This window comes from Staurois parvus, unplaced genomic scaffold, assembly GCF_062004578.1.
Source record: "Staurois parvus isolate SC_StPar_1 unplaced genomic scaffold, SC_StPar_1.0 ptg000259l, whole genome shotgun sequence".
Classification (NCBI taxonomy): domain Eukaryota; kingdom Metazoa; phylum Chordata; class Amphibia; order Anura; family Ranidae; genus Staurois; species Staurois parvus.
Window position 1 is genome coordinate 678959 of NW_028318055.1, and position 13625 is coordinate 692583.

At 44.5% G+C, this 13625-nt stretch overlaps 1 protein-coding gene across 1 annotated transcript in view; it reads right to left on the bottom strand.

Annotated features, from left to right (window-relative positions):
* RALA (RAS like proto-oncogene A) overlaps positions 1–13625 on the bottom strand; it is a 94740-nt gene that overhangs the window by 38779 nt on the left and 42336 nt on the right. The window contains exons 2-3 of the mRNA XM_089681094.1: positions 7280–7435; positions 2704–2912 (exon numbers count right to left, since the gene is read on the bottom strand). Coding sequence (XP_089537220.1) covers positions 2704–2912; positions 7280–7393 — 323 coding nt within the window. The 5' untranslated portion in view covers positions 7394–7435. The remainder of the gene's footprint in view (positions 1–2703; positions 2913–7279; positions 7436–13625) is intronic.

Genomic DNA, 13625 nt, shown 5'->3' on the forward strand with positions numbered 1-13625 from the left:
AGTAACACAGTGCCGTAATAAAAAAAAATGGCCAGGTCAAGAAGGGGGGTAAATCCTCTGGAGAGCAAGTGGGTAATAAAGCTTACCTGTAGATAGAATGAATGCCTCCTAAACGTGCACCATTTAGGGGATATTCACGTTTTGCTGCACCAGCACATATGCACTGCGCTCTCAAGGGATACCATACTGAAGTACGTCATCCCTTCAGAGCGCTGTGCCATGGTCATGGCTCCCCTGCATACGTGCGGGAATGACGTCATCCCGGCTCAGACATTCAGGCAGTTGGTGCCCACGAATCAGAAGGAAGACCAGTTGAAGACGGAAGCCCTGATAGCTGTGACAACGCACCGCTGGATGACTAATGCCCCATACACACTAGAAGAAAATCATACGAAAACGTTCCTACGAGGACCAATCGTCCAATAATCAGATCGTTAGTACACAGCTTTCGAGGACTGATCACAACAATTTGTGCGACAATAACCGAAGGGACAAGCGCAAAATTTTTCTCGTATGATACCAGATTGAACGATTTCCGTTTAATCAGTACAGTAGTCATCCGAAAATACGATACAAATACAATACATGACATCACTTTCAAAATTCTTTTCTTTCATAGGAGAATTTTCGTATCTTTAGTAACCTTTTCACTTTCGATGTGAGACTAACAGGCAAAAAAAAAAAAAAAAAACAGGCGATTGTTCATCCGATATTCTCATCGTGTGTACAGGGATTTAGTTTTAGGGTAAGGTTTTCATAATGTGCTGGTATGAAATGCATGCTAGCACATTATGCTATTATCTTGAAGTAGGTTAAGTCCGTGGTCTCCAAACTGCAGCCTGTGGGCCAGATGAGGCCACTTGCTTACCTCTATATGGCCCTTGGGGCATTATTCCTCTCACTGACATCAATAATAGGGCACTATTACTCTCAATGATACCAACAATGGGGCACTATTACTCTCAATGATACCAACAATGGGGCACTATTACTCTCAATGATCCCAACAATGGGGCACTATTACTCTCAATGATACCAACAATGGGGCACTATTACTCTCAAATGATACCAACAATGGGGCACCATTACTCTCAATGATACCAACAATGGGGCACTATTACTCTCAATGATCCCAACAATGGGGCACTATTACTCTCAATGATACCAACAATGGGGCACTATTACTCTCCATGATACCAACAATGGGGCACTATTACTCTCAATGATCCCAACAATGGGGCACTATTACTCTCAATGATCCCAACAATGGGGCACTATTACTCTCAATGATCCCAACAATGGGGCACTATTACTCTCCATGATACCAACAATGGGGCACTATTACTCTCAATGATCCCAACAATGGGGCACTATTACTCTCAATGATCCCAACAATGGGGCACTATTACTCTCAATGATCCCAACAATGGGGCACTATTACTCTCAATGATCCCAACAATGGGGCACTATTACTCTCAATGATGATACCAACAATGGGGCACTATTACTCTCAATGATGATACCAACAATGGGGCACTATTACTCTCAATGATACCAACAATGGGGCACTATTACTCTCAATGATCCCAACAATGGGGCACTATTACGCTCAATGATGATACCAACAATGGGGCACTATTACTCTCAATGATACCAACAATGGGGCACTATTACTCTTAATGATACCAACAATGGGGCACTATTAGTCTCAATGATACCAACAATGGGGCACTATTAGTCTCAATGATACCAACAATGGGGCACTATTAGTCTCAATGATACCAACAATAGGGCACTATTACTCTTAATGATACCAACAATGGGGCACTATTAGTCTCAATGATCCCAACAATGGGGCACTATTACTCTCAATGATCCCAACAATGGGGCACTATTACTCTCAATGATCCCAACAATGGGGCACTATTACTCTCAATGATACCAACAATGGGGCACTATTACTCTCAATGATACCAACAATGGGGCACTATTACTCTCAATGATCCCAACAATGGGGCACTATTACTCTCAATGATCCCAACAATGGGGCACTATTACTCTCAATGATACCAACAATGGGGCACTATTACTCTCAATGATGATACCAACAATGGGGCAATATTACTCTCAATGATACCAACAATGGGGCACGATTACTCTCAATGATACCAACAATGGGGCACTATTACTCTCAATGATACCAACAATGGGGCACTATTACTCTCAATGATCCCAACAATGGGGCACTATTATGCTCAATGATACCAACAATGGGGCACCATTCCTTCCACTCACACTAACAACGGGGCACCCCACTGATACCAATAAAGGGTCACTATTCCTCCTACTAATACCAATGATGGGGAACTATTCCTCATCCTACTGACCAGAGACATCATGTCATTTTTTTAATCCCATTGATCACCAAGCCTGAGGCATTTTTTACTCCCACTGACGCTGGGGCATTTTCTATCCCTACTGGCCACAGTCTAGTTCCCATAAAGTCTGAAGAACAGTAAACTGGCCCTTTGTTTAGAGAGTTTGAAGGGTTTGAGTTCCTGTAAAAAACTCAAGTGTGTCATCAATGTTGATCTTAACAAAACAATTATAACTGAACTGACTATAAGTTCAAAGAAAATGCAACTCTCTTTATTAAATCTCTTTTTCTTATTACTTTTCTGGACAAAACACAGAAAAACCCACCTGAAATCTGCAGTAGCAGCAAAGGATTCCTGTTCTGTGATGGAGAAGACGCAGAGGAAGCCCTCTCCACTGCGGAAGTAATTGTCTCTGATAGCGGCATAATCCTCCTGACCAGCAGTGTCCAGGATGTCAATCTGGACCTCAACTCCATCCAACACAACTTTCTTGCGGTAACTGTCCGCTTTCGTTGGTTCGTAATCTTCTACAAACTAGAAAACAAAGTAAAACAATTATAGCCTAGATTTATAGTATACTCATGATTGCCAACTGTCCCACTCCACAGATGATCATCTATTTAAAAGCAGGTCTAAAGGATCATTCACACAGACGAAGAGGGCAGAACACCACCAGAATTCAGAGTATTCAGGGTGACAGATGCCACAGCTCTACAGATATAACAGCACAAGCATAAAAGAACACATTTATGGCCCTGGACACAAGCTGTCACTGCCCAGGGTGGCTCAGCAATCCCTGTACACATGCAACTGATTTGGGATTTCATCTGTACTGCTACGTTGCCTGTCAGCCTGTCATTGATTTCTACAGCCTGCTGACTGCAGCAGCTCCAGGGTGCAGAAATAAGCTGAATGCCGGTAGTTACGGCCTCTGCACTCATGACCCCAAACAGAGCATTTAGTTCTATTCAGAATAGAAGGGAGGATGCAGAGATTACCTACTAAACCCGGAACAAAAACACACATCGGAATTCATACTGCCAAAAATGTGTTGTTTGGCCCACCCACTACTTTTGTAAAGAGGAAGAGCAGCGCCACAGTCCTCTACACCCTGTTCCAAATTATTCTGCAGATGATATTTTTCTCATTTCCCTCAATAATTGATGTAAATAATAGTCGGCAGAATTCTCAGGTTACAACTAGAAGAGGACAATTCACATTTTATTGAACAAACCTCCTAATGATAACAGGATTTTTGTTCCGGATTATTCCGCACAGGAAGTTTCAAAACACTTTCTAGGTTGTAAAGAACTGAAAATTGTCATTTGTTGTGTTTGCAGCAAATTTACTGAAATCAAAAGCTATTTCAATCAAACTTTTCCCAACATTGTAACTTTGTAAACATTTGAAGCGGTCACGTTACATTGTAACATAGGAGCCCTTATCTGATAGCAGATCACAAGTCTCGCATCCATTGAACTTGGGAGTTTTTGGACAGTTTCTGCTTGAATTTGTTTGCAAGATGTCAGAATCGCCTCCCAGAGCTGCTGTTTGGATGTAAACTGCCTCCCACCCTCATAGATCTTTTGCTTGAGGATGCTCCAAAGGTTCTCCATAGGATTGAGGTCAGGGGAGGATGGAGGCCACACCATGACTTTCTCTCCTTTTATCCCCATAGCAGCCATTGATGCAGAGGTATTCTTTGCAGCATGAGATGGTGCATTGTTATGCATGGAGATGATTTTATTACGGAAAGCATAGTTCTTCCTTCTGTACCAGGGAAGAAAGTGGTCAGTCATAAACTCCACATACTTCATCTTTACACCTTCGGGGACCCTAAAGGGGCCGACCCACTCTGTTCCCATGATTCCGGACCAAAATATGACTCCACCACCGCCTTGCTGACGTCGCAGCCTTGTTGGAACACGGTGGCCGTCCACCAACCATCCACTACTCCATCCATCTGGACCATCCAGGGTTGCACAGCACTCATCAGTGAACAGGACTGTTTGAAAATTAGTCTTCATGTAGTTTTCTGTCCAATGCAGCCGTTTCTGCTTGTGAGCATTGGTTAGTGGTGGCCGAATAGAAGGTTTATGCACAGTTGCAGGACTCTGGAGGACTCTACACCTTGATGTCCGTGGGACTCCAGAGGCTCCAGCAGCTTCAAATCTCTGTTTGCTGCTCTGTAATGGGATTTTAGCAGCTGCTCTCTTGATCCGATGCATGGATCTGGCAGAAATCTTCCTCAATGTGCCTTTATCTGCACCAACCCGTCTGTGCTCTGAATCAGCCACAAATCTCTTCATAGTGCGATGATCACGCTTACGTTTTCCTGAAATATCGAATGTTTTCATCCCTCGTCCAAGGCATCGAACTATTTCACTCTTTTCGGCAGCAGTGAGATCCTTTTTCTTCCCCATATTGCTGGAAAATGGTGCTCTGCTTAATAATGTGGAACACCCTCCTTTAGTAGTTTTTCCTTCAATTGGGCTCACCGGCCAATCTAATTATCACAGGTGTCCGAGATTGTTTTCAGTGATCAAAAGAGCCCTGACACACAATGCCATCCATGAGTTACACTGAAAAACAAAAATATTTCATCTTTGCGACACTTAAATAGAATTTGCATAATAATTTGGAACAGGGTGTAATGCAATTCCGAAGGTTCCAATTCTTACACTCAATCCTATGCTGCAAGAGTGTTTTTCAGAGATAAAGTATATTTAAAGCCAAAACTTTGAGCTTTGGATAAAATAAGGAAATGTTAAAACTTTATTTCGTCAGTGTCCTATTATTGAGGAGATTTCCCTACACCTCCTGTTCAAGAAACACAACAGGAAGAAATAGAAACTCTCTCCAAAGTAAAGTTGACCAGAATTTCTTTGGACATTTCTTTAGAATTTTTTATTTAAGAACCTTTGTCTGATTTTGTAATCATTACGAAGGTCAAACCAATGTTCGTTTTTCAACCACAGGGACAAAAAAATGTGAAGGGGCAGAATGGAAATGTAATCTTGAATTAACAAATTTCTAACAGGGAATGTGGTTTTCGCTCGAAAAAGTCCATTCTTTTCAAAATCGAGTGTTAAAAGCCAACATAATTTTAAATTACGTTTGAATGATATTAATGAAGTGTAATGAGAACTTTCCAACAAATTCTGGTACAAATGCTCATAGGAACGTTTATTTAGGAAATCCTATTTTAGACAGTTGTCACAGTAACAAGTGTGCCCATTGGAAGACTTTCTGGTTCCAGTGACTGCTCAAGATTTTGGATTTCACTCACTCTTAGTTCCAGTGAAAACTGACAAAGACGGTGAATCTCCCCAGCGAGGGCACAAACAACTATAAAACTTGGCAAGGTTGCTAACGCTTTCCTGATCTTAAAGTATTACTAAACCCACAACAGTAAAACCAATCTGTAGATGCAGTAAAGCATGCTGGTTATACTCACTGTGGGACCTAAGGGGTTAATCCTCCGCATTGTGTAAAAAGGCTGTTTAATCCTGACTTCTCTGCTCCTCCTCTTGTTCAAATGTCTTATCTCCTGATAAGACAGACTGAACCCTAGCCATTCGCACATGCTCAGTTAAGTGTATATTGCTATAGAGGTTTTTTTTCTTGGGAGAGTGTATGTGATCAGCACAGGGCCAATCAGCACTGTCCAGAAAGAGGTCAGGGGTTTTGCATCCTCTTAGAGCAGAAGGAAAACTCCTCCTACAAGCTTTAACCATGTGCTCTGCTGAATACTGATAGAAGTCACAAGACGGCTCTAACTGCTGATGAGAAAAGGTTATTTCGCAGTTTATACTTACTAAAATAATTGCACTTCCATGTTGTGTGTACTGTGGAGACTAGATATAGTGAATGCGGGGTCCGGGGAGAGCGGATATAGTAAATGCGGGGTCCGGGGAGAGCGGATATAGTAAATGCGGGGTCCGGGGAGAGCGGATATAGTGAATGCGGGGTCCAGGGAGAGCAGATATAGTGAATGCGGGGTCCGGGGAGAGCAGATATAGTGAATGTGGGGTCCGGGGAGAGCAGATATAGTGAATGCGGGGTCCGGGGAGGGAAGATATAGTGAATGCAGGGTCCAAGGAGACCAGATATAGTGAATGCAGGGTCCGGGGAGAGCAGATATAGTGAATGCGGGGTCCGGGGAGAGCAGATATAGTGAATGCGGGGTCCGGGGAGAGCGGATATAGTGAATGCAGGGTCCGGGGAGACCAGATATAGTGAATGCAGGGTCCGGGGAGATCAGATATAGTGAATGCAGGGTCCGGGGAGATCAGATATAGTGAATGCAGGGTCCGGGGAGATCAGATATAGTGAATGCAGGGTCCGGGGAGATCAGATATAGTGAATGCGGGGTCCGGGGAGATCAGATATAGTGAATGCGGGGTCCGGGGAGAGCGGATATAGTGAATGCGGGGTCCGGGGAGAGCGGATATAGTGAATGCGGGGTCCGGGGAGAGCGGATATAGTGAATGCAGGGTCCGGGGAGACCAGATATAGTGAATGCAGGGTCCGGGGAGATCAGATATAGTGAATGCAGGGTCCGGGGAGATCAGATATAGTGAATGCAGGGTCCGGGGAGATCAGATATAGTGAATGCAGGGTCCGGGGAGATCAGATATAGTGAATGCGGGGTCCGGGGAGAGCGGATATAGTGAATGCGGGGTCCGGGGAGATCAGATATAGTGAATGCGGGGTCCGGGGAGATCAGATATAGTGAATGCGGGGTCCTGGGTTTAGTAACACTTTAAGAAAAAAAAAAAGAAAGGTTATGGCTTTAGATACCATTTACAATGACATTTTTGGAATCCAGTAATGACCAAAGGGCTAAACTTGCTTCCATGTGTACATAAAGGTGCAAAGTGGTCTCTTTTTGTGTTTACCTCATCATACATAAACTGGAGAGTTAACGCTGATTTTCCTACACCACCACTTCCCACCATGATGACTTTATGTAGTGCCAAGGAATTCTGCCCCTTAGGCTTATTAGCTGCCATCTTTGGACTGGTTTTCAGTTTTTGATGGTAAGAAATATCAATCTGGAAGACAAAAGAAAACGAGATTAAATTTCATGGTTAATCGTCTCAGGAGGAAATTGGCCCTGGCGTCGTACAATACGTATATACTTTGTGGAGAGATATATAGAAATAGTATCTACACAAAAGGTGAAATGTTTTGGGACCCTTCGGCCAAAGAAAATACTTTGACTACAAGAACATAAAGATAACCTGTAAGCCCACATTTTATGACTTTTTTGTGCTGCCATCATGTCCACAGATCTTTGTGCTGAACATATATACTGTATAATACTTCTTGTATACAACAGGAAATGTTAAGTCCTTACAGGTTGGATGCCGTTTACCTCAATACTATTTTGCTAAGCATTGTTTGAAACAGAACCTTAGGGCTCACATTCCCATAGAAATCTGCCTGTGCGTTGACGTGTGTTTAAAAAAAAAAAAAAAGTTTGCCAAAAAGCAGATGAGACATTATGGGGCACAGGTGTAAAACTGGCGGCCCTTCAGATGTTGTCAAACTACAAGGCATTGCAAGACTGACAGTTACCAGCATGACTCCCAAAGGTAGAGGCATGATGGGACTTGTAGTTTTGGAACAGCTGGAGGGCCGCCAGTTTGATATCCCTGCTATGGGGTAGATTTCCCAAAATTGGAGCACTCAGAATCTGGTGGAGCTTTGCATGGTAGCTAATCAGCTTCTAACTTCAGCTTGTTCCGTTGAGCTCCGACAATAAAAGCTGGAAGCCGAATGGTTTCTATGCAGAGTTGCGACAGATTTTGCATTCTCCAGTTTTATTAATTAACCCCATGACTCTTCTGCATTAGGGGCCATTCACACGGGCGTCTAAAATGTAGCCTTCAAATGTGTACAGTTTATAGTTTTGCACGCATCAAAATTCAGCACTATGGGAATCGATTGGGCCATGCACACAGCTGTGTCTACAAATGGAAATATGTCAACCCATTTAGTAGTATTAAAAAAAAGTAGAACACAACTACACATCTTCCGGTTTACACAAGTATGAATGTAAAAGCATATAAAAGGCATAAACAAAGGTGCCAGATAACTAGTGTCTAAACATCAAATGCTTTAGGAGTGTATTTTACACAGGATCTTCTGCTATCTCTGCCAGCAACCATCGCATCAAAAGCCCCCATCACATCAGAGGTCCCCCTTCATATCAAAATCCCTTCTTCACATCTGCCCCCCCCCCCCACATCAAAGTTACCCATTTACATCAGAGTTCCCAATTTACATCAGAGGTCCACCCATGATGTCGGAGCCCCTTTTTGTAAAATATGAAAGTGGATGTTATGGCGAGTAAATAGATACCCAACATGTCACGCTTTAAAATTGCTCACGCTCGTGGAATGGCGTCAAACTGCAGTACTTAAAAATCTCCATGGGTGATGCTTTAACCCCTCGCCTACCGGGCACTTTTACCCCCTTCCTGCCTACCGGGCGCTTCTACCCCCTTCCTGCCTACAGGGCACTTCTACCCCCTTCCTGCCTACAGGGCACTTCTACCCCCTTCCTGCCTACAGGACGCTTCTACCCCCTTCCTGCCTACAGGACGCTTCTACCCCCTTCCTGCCTACCGGGCGCTTCTACCCCCTTCTACCCCCCGCATTCACTATATCCGGTCTCCCCGGACCCTGCATTCACTATATCCGGTCTCCCCGGACCCTGCATTCACTATATCCGCTCTCCTTGGACCCTGCATTCACTATATCCGCTCTCCCCGGACCCCGCATTCACTATATCCGCTCTCCCCGGACCCCGCATTCACTATATCTGCTCTCCCCGGACCCCGCATTCACTATATCCGCTCTCCCCGGACCCTGCATTCATTATATCTGGTCTCCCCGGACCCCGCATTCATTATATCTGGACCCCGCATTCACTATATCTGGTCTCCCTGGACCCTGCATTCACTATATCTGGTCTCCCTGGATCCTGCATTCACTATATCCGCTCTCCCCGGACCCCGCATTCACTATATCTGGTCTCCCCGGACCCCGCATTCATTATATCTGGTCTCCCCGGACCCCGCATTCACTATATCCGGTCTCCCTGGACCCCGCATTCACTATATCCGCTCTCCCCGGACCCCGCATTCACTATATCTGCTCTCCCCGGACCCCGCATTCACTATATCTGGTCTCCCTGGACCCTGCATTCACTATATCTGGTCTCCCCGGACCCTGCATTCACTATATCTGGTCTCCCTGGACCCTGCATTCACTATATCTGGTCTCCCTGGACCCTGCATTCACTATATCTGGTCTCCCCGGACCCTGCATTCACTATATCTGGTCTCCCCGGACCCTGCATTCACTATATCTGGTCTCCCCGGACCCCGCATTCATTATATCTGGTCTCCCCGGACCCCGCATTCATTATATCTGGTCTCCCCGGACCCCGCATTCATTATATCTGGTCTCCCTGGACCCCGCATTCACTATATCTGGTCTCCCTGGACCCCGCATTCACTATATCCGCTCTCCCCGGACCCCGCATTCACTATATCTGCTCTCCCCGGACCCCGCATTCACTATATCTGGTCTCCCTGGACCCTGCATTCACTATATCTGGTCTCCCCGGACCCCGCATTCACTATATCTGGTCTCCCCGGACCCCGCATTCACTATATCCTCTCTCCCTGGACCCTGCATTCACTATATCCTCTCTCCCTGGACCCTGCATTCACTATATCTGGTCTCCCTGGACCCTGCATTCACTATATCTGGTCTCCCCGGACCCTGCATTCACTATATCCTCTCTCCCTGGACCCTGCATTCACTATATCCTCTCTCCCTGGACCCTGCATTCATTATATCTGGTCTCCCCGGACCCTGCATTCACTATATCCTCTCTCCCTGGACCCTGCATTCACTATATCCTCTCTCCCTGGACCCTGCATTCATTATATCTGGTCTCCCCGGACCCCGCATTCATTATATCTGGTCTCCCTGGATCCTGCATTCACTATATAGGTTGTCCCACAGTACACACAACATGGAAATGCAATTATTTTAGTAAATATAAACTGCAAAATACCTTTTCTTATCAGCATTATATAGCAGTCTTGTGACTTCTATCAGTGTCCAGCACACTGGTTAATGCTTGTAGGAGTCGTTTTCATTCTCCTCCGACTGTCCTATGAGGCTGCATGACCCCTGACCCTCTGGACAGTGCTGATTGGATAACATGCACCCCTCCAAAGAAAGAAAAAAACTCTAGCAATACACACTAAACTGGAGCATGTGCAGAGTGCCTCCTAGGGCTCTGTACTATCAGTAGATGGACTGGGGAAAGTAGAAGGGGAGGATCAGAGAAGACAGGATCAAACGGCCTTTTTACACAATGCAGAGGATTAACCCCTTAAGTTGCACAGTGAGTATAACCAGCATGCTTTACTCCATATACAGACTGATTCTACTGTTGTGTGCTTAGTAACCCTTAAAAACAAAAGACAGTTCAGGGATGCAGCATTGTCTTCACCCGGGCTAGTTCTTCGCCGGCCTTTGGGTCTCCCTTGCTGCCATCTTGACTTTGGGAGTCTGGCTGTGACTCCCTGCCCAACTGCAGCGCAGCAATGAGAAAGAACCCTTGGGCCTCGTTCATATCTTGCGATTTGGGATTGTGGGCAGAATCGCCACAATTCCAAATCGCACTGCAAAAATGGCAAAAAGCAGCATGCATGCGCGTGTGCCATTCATTATTAAGACACCTCAAATGCAGTGCAATTTCTACACAATTTTTGCGCGCCAAACCGCATTGCATGAAGCTTGTCGCCCAAGTAGGAGCGTCTTCTGGGTGACCAGCTTTACATGATGTGGTTTGCCATGACAATCGCTGCAAAACTGCACCGCAATTGAGGTACCATTAAAAACGAATGGCGCACAACCATGTGTGCCGCATTTTGCCACGATTGCAGTTTGATTTGGAATCGTGGGCTGAATCGCAGCAATCCTGCATATGATCCCAAATTGTCAGGTGTGAACGCAGCCTTTGGGATGAGGGATTGGTATCACCTGGTGAGCGTGTCAATCGCCTGCCTGTCTTCCCAAGTGGACTTGTTTGCTCAGAATACTCTATAAAGATGCGATACAATCATTTAGGAACAATTTGTGTCTGAACTAAGAACTTTAACCTCCCTGGCGGTCTGATTATTTCAGATTTTTGGTGCTGAAAGCGGTACCATTTTTTTGCATGGAAATATGTTGTTTTTCTATTGTCCGCCTGTAATTTTTAGGAATAACTCACTGAAATCTGTCCGAACAAGAGTCTAGTAAACATCCCGGGGAGGATAAAACTTGAAACACGAAATCATAAATTATAATTTAATAAATAATCATAAAAAATAATAATATAATAATAATAAATTTAATTCAATAATATAATCAAACCAAAAACACTGAAATTTGAAATCGAGCGCCAAGTTCGCACATCGCTGAGCAAAGTCGCAGAATCGTTTTCAGTGTCTGATGAGGAATTTCCCCCACGAATCATTATCACTCAATTCTGCAAGTGGTTCTGATTTACTATCGCTGTTCTCTAGCCGGTCTAAAACCGCGTCTGACCTAAAGGGACACTTTTTGGACGCCATGGACGTTTCTCAGTTTCCAGGCAGAAAGAACAGACAAAATGCAGGCAGGGGACAGGACAAAGCACTCGGGACAAAATGTATGTGAAATGGTTTGAAACAGCAATGTTTTACTATGTAATAATCGTTTTAAAAAAAATGTCATTTTTTAAAATTTTAAAATTTGCTGCCGGTTCCGGCGCCCGTACGTCCCGACGTCACAGGGACCGGAACACGGAAGCCGGATGCCGGCATCGGCCGGAGGAGATGGCCGGGGACACTGCAGGGGACACATCGCGGGAGCGAAGGACAAGGTAAGCGCTGCAGGGACCCCCTGAGCAACGCCGCATGGTAAGCCTGAGTGTAGCTCGGGGGGGTTACCGCTTCTGGTACTGAAACTCTACCCCGAGCTACACTCGGGAATACCGCCAGGGGGGTTAATGTAATCATTTTTATATGGATGCATTTAATAAAATGGATTAAAGGTTTGCGATAATACACTTTAATGTTTATGTTAGCGCTGTATTCATTTATTTACACTTTTTTTTTCCCCATACAGTAGTTTATCCATCTAGGGAACAGCGCAAAATATATCACTTTTGGTCGCCAATTATCGCATTTTAACAAAGTTTTAAATAGGTAAATCATATCCTTGGAATCTGACCAAACCACCGCAGAGCACCTTCAAGGGAATCACCTGCTAAGCGCAATTTCCTCATCCCTCTCAGAGTAACTCTGCTAATCTCATTTTTAATAACTACATTCTTCTTACGTAGCAGGACATTTGTCGCCTGAGCTTCTCGCTGTTAAACGCTTGAATAAAATGCCTTTTATCGATGCAATATTAATATACTTTACAATCTTGCCGACATCCTGAGTTAAATTAATTTTGATGCTGTTGCTTTGTAATGGAAACTGCAGTAAATAAAAAAGGGGGAAATAACTAAACATTTCATACTCAATGGAAATCGGAATATTATTATTTATTTCAGGTACTTATATAGCGCCATCAATTTACGCAGCGCTTTACATATATATTGTACATTCACATCAGTCCCTAACCCTCAAGGGGTGTACAATCTAAGGTCCCTAACCCTCAAGGGGTGTACAATCTAAGGTCCCTAACCCTCAAGGGGTGTACAATCTAAGGTCCCTAACTCACATTTATACATACACATAGTAGAGTGAATTTAGACAGGATCCAATTAACCTACCAGCATTTCTTTGGAGTATGGGAGGAAGCTGGAGTACCCGGAGGAAACCCACACAGGCACAGGGAGAACATGCAAACTCCAGGCAAGTGGTGCTGTGGTTGGGATTCTAACCAATGCCCCTAGTACTGCCAGGCGGAAGTGCTGACCACTCAGCCATTGTGCTGTCCCAGATGAAGGCCTCATACATTAGTACTATGGCTAGCGCAGGCAGTTTTATATTATGAGAAGTATTATTAAATGTTCCTGCATGGCGACCACTTCCTGTTATCTCACATATATATTATTATTATTATTATAGCCAAATTTACCCCCCTAACTCCTCCCACAGTTTTTACACCACATAGACAGTAATATACGGAGACGTGCGGATTGTTCCCGATTGGTGTGCTATTACTTTGTGGAACGTTT